The sequence below is a fragment of the Cinclus cinclus genome, chromosome 5, assembly GCF_963662255.1.
Source record: "Cinclus cinclus chromosome 5, bCinCin1.1, whole genome shotgun sequence".
NCBI classification, from domain to species: domain Eukaryota; kingdom Metazoa; phylum Chordata; class Aves; order Passeriformes; family Cinclidae; genus Cinclus; species Cinclus cinclus.
Window position 1 is genome coordinate 27,456,993 of NC_085050.1, and position 10,699 is coordinate 27,467,691.

At 40.4% G+C, this 10,699-nt stretch overlaps 1 protein-coding gene across 1 annotated transcript; it reads left to right on the forward strand.

Annotated features, from left to right (window-relative positions):
- The first annotated feature begins 579 nt into the window (after positions 1-579).
- EXOC1L (exocyst complex component 1 like) lies at positions 580-5,500 on the forward strand. Its single transcript, XM_062492839.1, has 3 exons — positions 580-700; positions 4,090-4,220; positions 5,237-5,500. The coding sequence occupies exons 1-3, from the start codon at positions 580-582 to the stop codon at positions 5,498-5,500; spliced, it is 516 nt and encodes a 171-aa protein (XP_062348823.1).
- Positions 5,501-10,699: the final 5,199 nt, after the last annotated feature.

Consider the following 10,699-nt stretch of genomic DNA (forward strand, 5'->3'; position numbering starts at 1 on the left):
GCGCTTTCATCTACTGATAAAAAGAATTGCATTGACAGCTCTCTCTCTTTTTTTTTTTTTGTTTTTTGGTAAACCGCCACTAGTGGGATCGCTCTGCGTCCCTCCCCGGCTCGAGCGGCCGGGGGGGACAGCTCGGGCCGGGGCCCGACGGCTCCTCCGGGACTTGGCTGGGACGGCGGCGGGGCTGGGAGCGGGCTCTGCCGGGAGCGGGCTCTGCCGGGAGCGGGCTCTGCCGGGAGCGGGTTCTGCCGGGAGCGGGCTCTGCCGGGAGCGCCCCGCTGGTGCGCGGGGCGGGGCGGGGCGGGGCGGGGCGGGGCGGGGCGGGGCGGGGCGGGGCGGGGCGGGGCGGGGCGGGGAGATCCGGGCCCGGCCTCTCCCGGCGCCAGGGGCCGAAGTTTTATGGGCGGCTGCCGGGGGGCGGAGGGGAAGCGGCCGGGAGGGAGCGGGGTGCGTGCCGGCCATGCCTCCCCCGCGCCCCGCGGCCCCGCACGGCCGGAGCGCAGCCTCCGCCGTGGTGCCCCGTGGAGGCTGCGGGGCGCGGGGGGCCGGTGCCCGGCGCTGAGCGGCTCCGCGGGTGCGATGTCCTCGCTGGTGAAGGAGGACCTGGCGAAGAGGCTGTTCGGCCCCCGGCGGCAGAGGCTGCACGAGTTCATCGAGGTGGAGGGCGCGGGCGCCCAGCGCTACTACCTGTGCGCCGCAGGTACGGGGCAGCCGCCGGGCGGGGCCGGGCTCCAGCGGCTCTGCGAGGGAAGGGAGAGCGGGGGAATGTGAGGGAGCGGGGCCGGGGCTCGGCGCCTGTCCCGGGCCCGTCCCGCCGCGCCGCTCCCCGGCGGAGCGCGGAGCCCGGCTCGCTGCTCCCGCAGCGCCAGCAGCCCCCGAGACGCCGTTCTCTCCGATTTCTCATTCACACCGGCTCCGGTTTTGACACCAGCTGCTCTGGCCGTGGCAGTGCTGCGAGCGCCTGAACTGTTCTGAAAAGCGAGCCCTTACAATAGTTCTAATCAGGTTTTCTGCGGAAAAGTGTAACAATGCATTAACACTGCAGGAAACATTTGTAAGTTTTTTACACTATCCCTCGTCTTGCTCTAATGTCTCTCATGTTGTCCCTGTTACAGTTTGAACAACAAATTTGACTCGTGGGTTAACTAAACGCTCATTGGATTTAGTAACTAGCACAAACTTCGAGTAAAACAAGATTGCTTTAAATGGTAATTATCCGGCTACTTTCTGAATTTCTTTTCAAGTGACTCATCTGTTTCACAGAGGTTTCAGAAAAGCTGATTTGTGTGGAGTTTTTTTAGTTATTATTTCAAACCACTGAAAAAATACTAGAAAGAGAAATGTCATCTGTAGGTAGTTAGGTTGAAGTGAGTGATTCTTTAAGTCTGTTTCCTCTTCAGGTTCCGAATATATATAATAGGTAGAAATAATCTATATACTTGCGACGTAGATGGGGTTGGCATCCAGTATTTTATGTTCATTATCTTTCTAAATACCTGCAGTCCTTAGAGCTGTTTTACAGATTATTGGAAACCCAGAGCCAGCTATGTTCCCTGTGCTACTTTAATTTTGGTAGAACAGACTTTGTATTCCTGAATATCATAGGGCTTCTAAACATACAGAAATAGCAATCTCATTCAGAGTTTATTAAAGGATCAGTAGATGTATTATTAGTTGCATGTTGGATATCTGTAGGTAGTTCACTGTTGTGAAACATCCAAAAAGGAGAAATAATGTTATGCAACTTCAAAATCTTCACTAAAATTTTCTTTTTCAGGTAGAGGAGAACAAACCATTAAAGAATGCCAATCAGTAAATTGATTAGAGGCTATCTCTAAAGACATAGAGGAAAACTCATGTAGAGTATTAAGAGTAGGATCTCTCCACTATCCAATATTAAACTCTCTTAATATATTCAGGCACAGTCGAGTAAGTGGTGAGTAGAGTGGAAATCTGATACTGAAAGATGGATTGCATTTAGCTGCCAGCAACTACTGTGTTCTGCTGTGATTCTGTAGGAGCAAAACACATTATCTAAAATCTTATCACTGCAATGCAACCTCTGTGTTTCTGTTAATTTCAAATTACCAATAAAAAAAAATCAGTCAAACTATAGGCAAAACTTCAGAGGTATATGCCTTTTGAAATGTGTTTTACAACAAAATTCTGGTGTGAGTAACTGAACAATCTTTCTTCATGCCGTTTGGCCAACACTATTTCCTTTCCTTTTCACAATAACAAGTCCCAGTTCTTGCACCAAGGTGACAGTATCCTTTCACGAAATAGTTTATAAACCCTGCAAGAATATAGACCTGAAATGCAATGCTGTTCAGGGGTTTTCACAACCCAGTATTGGTATACCCAAGAAAGAATGATGGGGATAACATTGTAGTGTCCTACAGGAGACACTGGAAAAGGTGTTTTGTCCATGAAAGGCTTTAAGATGTACTTTGTCATCAATGATGGTATTGCCATAGCTGTGCCCTCCTCAAGAAAAGCTTTTAGAGCTTAATAGAATGATATGGTAAATCTGACCTCATGCTCTCTCCAAAAAAAAAAAAACCCAAAAAACCAAAAAACAGTCTTTGACTCTTTTAACTAAGTGCAAGATCAAGCAGTATGTAAAATGCAGGAAATTTTTTTTTTCTTAACTGAAGATGGCACACCCAAGTTTCACCACTGGGTTCATCATGTGTTCATCTGTGCTCTGTCCTTATGTCAGGATTCCTGGTGTCCTGCGGGGGGAGCAGTGACAGTGTGGGCATCTGAGGGCCCTTAGGACATCCCCTTGTATTTTTGAGGCTTGCTTCCTTTAGTTTTAACTCTGAGGGAGACAAAATAGTCCCTTACAAGCTAGCAAAACAACAAACAAAATGGATTTAGAAATGGAAACTGAAAGTATGAAGATATTTGCTCTCAAATGAAAACCATTGTAATTTCTCCATGGAAGATAACACAGTGGTGGTCTTTTGGTTAAAAATGATTGAGTAACTATGATTGATAGGACAAGGGGAAAAAAATTATCTGTGTTTCCCAGGCAGGGAAGCTATAGGCTGAGAGAAATGGTGATCAATTTGTATATTTTCCACTGCTTTTCTTTGCAATGGAAAGAAGGAATATCTCCAACATATATACTTCGTTGTTATTTAATAACCATTTTCTTATAAGCAGGTGAGAATAAGAGATGTTTTAACAGGAGGAAGGTAAAATTAATGAAGTTTCAAAAATTCAGGCAGTATTTAGAAATAAAAGCACTTTGCTCTTATGTTCCTAGCCTTGTGCTGTGAAGTCGAAATGCTCCTGCCATAACTTGACCATACCTTGGGCTACCAGATAGCTTGGGAATGTGGCCTGCCCTGCAGCCATCAGCAGCTGGATGTGCAGGAGATGGCTCAGGCTCTGGTACTTTTCACACTCATAATGGTCTGTTGCAGAAATCCAGTCTCCTCCACTGCCCTCACGATAAGAAATTATTAATGGTAGTTATTGCATAGAGCATCTTCATGCTCCTTTGAATCTCATTTCCTGCCTAAGTTGGAAAATAGTAATTTCTATACATTTGACACTGGACAACTGGAAGGTTTAAGAAAAAAACTCAATTTCATTTACATACAATATAGGGAAATAGGAGTTTTGCTTTAAAAAATAATGGCTTCATAAGAGAACTTCCTTCACAGAATGGAAAGTATAGCACAAGTCATATAAACACAGAATCTTGGTAGAGGTTTAGCAATTTTCTAACTGCAGGACCCCGAAAGGTCTCCCTCTTGAGGTAAGCAGGATAATGCAGACCCAGTGCCAGAACGAGGATTTCATTGCAGTACTAGTGAATTCACATGGAAGGCTTTTGAATAGACAAGACTCTTTCTTCACAGGGTGGGTAAGGTAAGTCCTAAAAATGTAAGAAAATTGAAATCTACTAAAATCTGACAGGTTTCATAGACTGACAACATGGCCCTATTCCTACTACCTGGGCAAAATAAATCTGTCAAGTCCAGTATAACCTTATAGAGCCCTGCCTGTCATGGTTTAATTATTGTAACTTTGTGAATTACTTGTTTGCATATCTAAACTATTTTTTTCTTGCAGTAACTAAAAGTAAAGAAGTAGAAATATGTATGGTTAAACACTGGCGAGTGGACCGAGAGGAGAAATATGAAATAGTTGAAAAGTGGTTTTTGAAAGATCTGGAAATGATTGATGGAAAAGAAGCAGATACAGTAAGTGTTACATTATGTATTATGTACATAGAGAATAATTTTCTTCTTTTGCAATTTGGGCTACAAGTGCTAAAATTCATTATCTGAAAAATAAAGTTATGTTACCAAGGAATTTTGGCTTTATTGCATGTGAGAGGCTCCACATCATATTTACACTGTTGGAGGGGATGAGGAAGGTGAGATGTTTTTTGTTTGTTAGTTTATTATAATAGCCTTCATCTCTCTGGTTGAGACATGAGACAGAAGTTGGGTGTTTTCTAATTTGGTCATCATAACTGGTAATAAAATTCTCCATCTGCAGCTTCCAGTGTTAATTAACTGCAGTTAATGTAATATATTTTTGAGTGTATTTAAAAACAAAATTTCATTAAAAATTTTTATGGAGGCTTTCTTCTGAATGTTGTACTAAAATATTCTTCAGAAATGATTCAGCCTTTCACAACTGGGATGATCAAAATTTGTCTCATTTTTGATTAAAGAATAGCCTAAATACATGTCAAACTCGTGGGGTAATTAACACTGCTAGAAATATTCATAGTAGGTATTTATATCCATAGAATTTAAAAGAATTTATGTACTGCTAGGATTAATTGTGTCAAAGAGCCAGAAAGCACAAAGAAATACAAGTGAGGCAGGAAGGGCAATCAATATTCTTCTTCTCCCACAGACATACACAGTTACAGTCCAAGGCAAGTGCTTTTCATATACGGTGTTTTAGGAAACATAATAAATTGATTCAGTTCAATACAAGACTGTACAATCCCAATAAAGTACAGTGTATTGCCAGAGCAAACTTAGAAAGTTTTACTCAGAAAAAATTCCCAATGACACAGATTACAGCTGCTACTTTTTAAAGTTTTAAAAGACCATATAAGATTAATAGCAGAAGTGTTTGAAGTCCTTTAGAGCCCATCATACTGAGAAAAAGCCCTGCAGATAGCTGGGCAGAGAAAAACAGACTGCAATTCTAACACTGTAATGTGTAGTAATTTCATTCTCTCTCTATTTTTTTTTAGGATAATCCATATTTTGATATGCATTTCCACAAAGTCTACAGTATGGAAGCTTATAGTTGTGCATCTAAATATACCTTTGCTCGAACACTAAACAAACTGAATGCGATGTACCTTAAGAAGGACTTCAAGATTGTGAACTTTGATGACACCTATCTAAATGATGATTCAATCTGGTCATCCAGCAATAGAGATTTCTTAGTAGTTATGAGGATTTGCTTCTATGCTTCCAACCTTTTATGTCTCTCCCTCTGTCGTTTCTCCTAAAGATGTATTTTCTAACATTAGGGTGACTGGCTGACTTTTGCTGACCAGCATTTAATAAACCATCTGATCAAAAAGTTAGTAAGTAATATACAGTGTCTCCTTTTTAATTTTACATGTAAGTAAAAAGTGGAACATAGTTTTTACATAAATAATTGATAAGTCATTTATATACATTAAGAGGTTCTCACTCTAGCAAATACTTACACATACAAGAGACTGGAAACATAAAACCAGTAATTACCATGGTCAGTGGTGATTGTTTATGTAAGCAGAGCTCAGCATTTGTTTCTATGCTCATGGAGATAATTTATATCTTTCATTTCAATAGCTGGAAATGAAAATAGCTTGAAACTGCTGCAGCATTAACAGAGCATTAACAGTTAATTTATATCTTGGAAGTAGGGGAAAAAAGTAATCAGTTGAGTTCTGTGTGAGAATGATATGCATTTCCATTTCCAACTGTGTTGAAACACAGAACTCCATTAAAGAGATCACACCTACACCCCTACAAGAATCCAGTTCTCATCCTGATGAATAGGAGTACTGCATTTAGGTGCCATGGGACCAACTTTTCACCTATGCAGCTGTATTATTTTTCCCACAGAACATTTAGTACTACGTCTGGCCTTCACATTATTTGTGATACTGTCTTAGAAAACAAATGTTCTTAAGCAGCACTGCTTTTTTTGTCAGGCATTTCAGAATTTCCATATTATTAATGTCTCCTTTCTTGTCCTTCATTGCTTATGAACAGGTGTGGTTAGGGAACAGAAATCGTCTTTATCTCTGAATCAAAAGATAAAGACCTATTGTAAACAGTAGTTGTTGGCTGCTACAGTTACTCTGTAGGCAAGTGATAGAGTCTTCACAGTTCATAGAATTATGAGAATTATTTTCACCAGTTTCTACCTAAGTGTAAGCATACTCAGTGCTCTACTTAAAGGCACATTAGTACTTAGAATTATCATAGTGTGGAGTCAACTTGAGGGCTTGGGAGCAGCTCACAGAACATAACAGCTGGACTTGTGATGGCAGTATACTATGGTAGAAACAGAGGATAACTGGCAGCTCTGTTGAACAGAAGCTGAAGAAGAACAGTGCTAATGATAAGAAGCATTGTCAGTCAGCTGAGTTAGCTGGCTGTTCATCCCATAGTAAACTAAAAGCTGCCACCCCAAAATTGAAGCTTCATTTAGAGAAGCTTCTTGTCAGAATGTCCTGCTTTCTCCTTTGGCAGCCAAGAGAATTCTGGAAGGCAGGCTGTGGACTAAACTGGGTACGGACCTAGAGCTGAGTGATGTCAGCCCCCAGTAAATCAGAGGCTGGTTCATGTCCTCTTTCAGCACCTGCCATTTCTAAAATGGAATAGCTATGCAAGGGTACTGTGCTGTACTGTGGCTTGTGCTTCGCTTCTGTCTTTCATGTGAACTCCCATCTTTGAAAATGTTTGTGTTAATGTACTTTGGATTCAAAATTGAAATAACATCAAGTAAATGAGAATATATTTCAAAATCTGTAAAATGGACAGCTTTCTACTTTTTAAATGTTATGGTACTGCATGTATATAGGAAAGCCCATACCTTTGATTAGTTAATATTCAGAAGTTAGATATTTATTCTAGGCATATATTGCAAATTACATTGGTTCTAACACAGATCTTAGTAATTATTATTGTATAGTAAGACAGGTGTGAGGGCAGTTTATGTGGGTAACACAAATCCTCTGGCATTTGTAAGGACTTGTATCTCAAATTTGCCACCTAAATAATACTGAGAGAAGGATTGTAATTTTAGTGATTATTTGCACAATGCAGTTGTTCCTTTGAGAGTGTCTTTGGGATAATGCAGTGCAAGTAGGCGTGTTGTGACATTTGATTATCAGCTACAAGAAGTATTTGCCCACTATCCAAGTTCCCCAAAACCATCTTGTACAGAAAGTATCATTCATGCTACTGCTATCTATGATACATTGTCTTGTTTGAATTGTGTATTGATTGTTGAGGTCACAATGTTTTCCACAATATTTGCAAATTATTTGCTTAATAGGCACAAGGAAGTGTTTTCTGGGTGGAAAAGCTTTCATCATTCATCTTGTAACTGTAATAAAAAACACAGAACTCTAAAAATGAGCACTTGGGAGTATTCTTTTGAAATAAAGTACATGTACACTGAATTCTTGCCCAGTAATTGTCTGTATCGTTTTAGAAACTGACGATAGGTAAAAAGTTGCTATAACATTCAACCATATTTGATGGACTTTCATTGCACATTTTTATTCTTGTACTGTATAAACATGTAATTGACTATATTGGAAGACACAAACCTGCATTTTTTGTGGAAGAATATGCAATTAAAATCTCTCTGGCATTTCTTCTATCTGAAAATGTAGTATTTCAGACATTCTTAACTGAGCAGTCAGACTGAGCAAAGGGAATGGAAAAACAGGGATGTTGTCCATGTCAATTATTTCAGTTACTATCACAAGGAAGAGTACTTTAAAAGATCTTTGTGGACCTAATCTCCTTCCTTTCACACAGTTCTCTATAAGAGAACTACTCAGACACTAATTGCCTGATTGTGCTGTGGGAAGTGCGAGGGACACTGTCACTTTGTGGTGAGCATAGCACAGCTACACCACAGGACACAGAGAATATGCTAAATTATGAATGGAAAAGACCCAACAGGCTAAATAGCCCGTATTTCAGTTAATGCAGAATTATTTCCTACATCCCATTTCCTGACTTTAGATAAATGGAGTGTAATTTGGAAAAAAAAATTTATCTGGGGAGTCAATTAGTTATCCTGGAAGTATTCTCCAAAATTGAATAGGAAGAAACCTACAGGAGTAAAGGATTAACACGAATGCATCTGTAGCTGTAGCATTCTTATAAAAGGCTTCAGCTGCATGATGGAATGAATATGTGAGATTGGGATATAATGCAGATTTTCTTCAGAAAACAGGAATAGCTATTAGCCAAGTCTGTTCCAGAGAGAAGAAAATACATGGCAACCTGAAAATGAAGAAAGGTGATCATAAGCAAACAGAAATTCATCATCACATAACACATACATAAATTTAAACCAGAATCAGAATTAAGAATACAGGGAAACCTATGACAATAGAATGTATTTATTTTTTTTTACTTAAAGCAGAAATACTCCTCTCCTGTGAGTTTATTTTTCATGGATAACTAGTCTTTTCTTGCATACTAAATTAAGCAAATACAGATCAGTGGAGAATTAAAAAAAAAACTTTTTGAAAGTGAAACAGAGTAGGGAGCCTGTTCTGGACTGTGCCTTCTAGGTTATTTCTCATACTTTTCTCCTTTCTGTTTTGGAGTCATACATACACTAATGTACCTATTTCCAACACAAGCCTATATTACTTTCCCTGTCATCTACCTATTTCCCAGTACTTTCAGTCACTTTCAGCATATAAATCTCTTTCTAGTCAAGTGAGTGATTGTATTATGTATTTTTAATATGTAATTTAGGAATACTTTGTCATGACTTAAAGTCAGTTTTGGAAGATCAAACACCCTTTCTAAAAAGCATCTGTGGAAGGCTGAAGTAGGAGAGGATGGCACTGTGCATCTTGGTAGATGATCTCACGTCAGTTTTAATGTGTAAACACATTTTAGCTGTAAAAAGTGCATTTTTGTGTGGTTTCTTTGTTCTTTTGGTATAATTAAATCTGAAAGGTAGGAAAGTAGAGTGTTCTGCCTAGTAACAACAGCTTTATGAAACCTTGTCTTTATAGATCTAGACAGAGACAGTTGCATTTTGTGGCTGAATTGAGAAATTACCAAACTATAACTTCTATTTTAACCATGGCCCTCATTAATGATATATTATAGAATTATACAGCATGTTATTTTGTAAGTCAGAAAATAAAAGTTCATTCAGCAAGACTTAATTGGTCAGTCATATTTAATCACACAATATGCTGGGAAGGGACATGCAAGGATTATCAAATCCAGCTCTTAAGTGAACTGCCCATACGGGGCTCAAACCCACAACATTGGTGATGTTAGCACCATGCTGTAATCAACTGAGCCCATCTCAATTAATGCTTTCGATCAAGTGGAAACATGATACATATCATATACAGGAATTACAGAATCACAGTTCAACATGTGAAAAACCCACATACTGGCAATTTAGAAAAATCCCTTGAAAATGATGTTTTCTGTTGTTCTTTATTGGTCATGGCCTCACAAATATCAGCTTTTATTTATTTTTATCAGCTACACACTAAAGTGAATAAATCGTATATAACTCAAGTAATCTGGAATGATTTCAGTCTATCCTTAACTCTGCACTCCATTACATTAACAATGCTGAAAATTAGGTAAGTGCATTGATCATGTGGAAAACCTCTATCACTGTGAAGGTAGTTCCAGTTTTCACAGAATTCGTCAGACGCTACAGGTAGCTATAGACAATTTGAACATCAGTTCTCATGGTTAGACGACAAACCCTAAATCTAGTCCCAGCATAATTTTCCCATCTGGATTATCACTGACATCAAAGACAGTCAGTTCAGATTCTTCTACCTAGGAGCAAAACAAAAATCTGGTTCACAGGTTGTGAATATGAGCTGAACATGAGCCAGGGTGTGCCCAGGTGTCCAAGAAAGGCAATGGCACCCTGCCCTGTATCAGCAATGGTGTGGCCAGCAGGACCAGGGCAGTGATTGTCCCCCTGTGCTCAGCACTGGGGAGGCTGCACCTCCAGCACTGTGTTCAGTTTTGGGCCCCTCACTTTCAAAGGGAAATTGAGTCCATTGAAGGGCAACAAGGCTCATGAAAGGTCCATAAAACCTGTCCTGTGGGGAAAAGCTGAGGGAGCTGGGTTTGTTTACCCCAGAGAGGGCACAGGAGGGACCTCCTTGTTCTCTCCCTCTCCCTGGAAGGAGCTGGAGTGAGGAGGGGTTCAGTCTCAGACAGGTGAGATTCAGATTAGATATTAGAATTTCATTTTCACTGTCTGTTGTCAGGCATTGGAATAGGCTGCCTGGGGTGGTGGAGTCCCCAACCCCGGAGGTGGTCAAATGGTGTCTGGATCTGGTACTGGGGGATAAGGTTTCATGATTTAGGGGTTGCAGTGACAGTGCTGAGTGGATGATTGGACTTGATGATCTTAAAGGTCTCTTCCAACCTTGCTGGTGCTGTGAAGTGACGTTAGTCCTGACAGTGTG

What these genes read in the sequence shown, in the direction of transcription:
- EXOC1L (XM_062492839.1), top strand. Translation starts at nt 580, where the DNA reads ATGTCCTCGCTGGTGAAGGAGGACCTGGCGAAGAGGCTGTTCGGCCCC. An exon ending in CTACTACCTGTGCGCCGCAG is followed by an intron (nt 701 to 4,089) that starts GTACGGGGCAGC and finishes TTTTTCTTGCAG; the next exon opens with TAACTAAAAGTAAAGAAGTA. An exon ending in ATGGAAAAGAAGCAGATACA is followed by an intron (nt 4,221 to 5,236) that starts GTAAGTGTTACA and finishes ATTTTTTTTTAG; the next exon opens with GATAATCCATATTTTGATAT.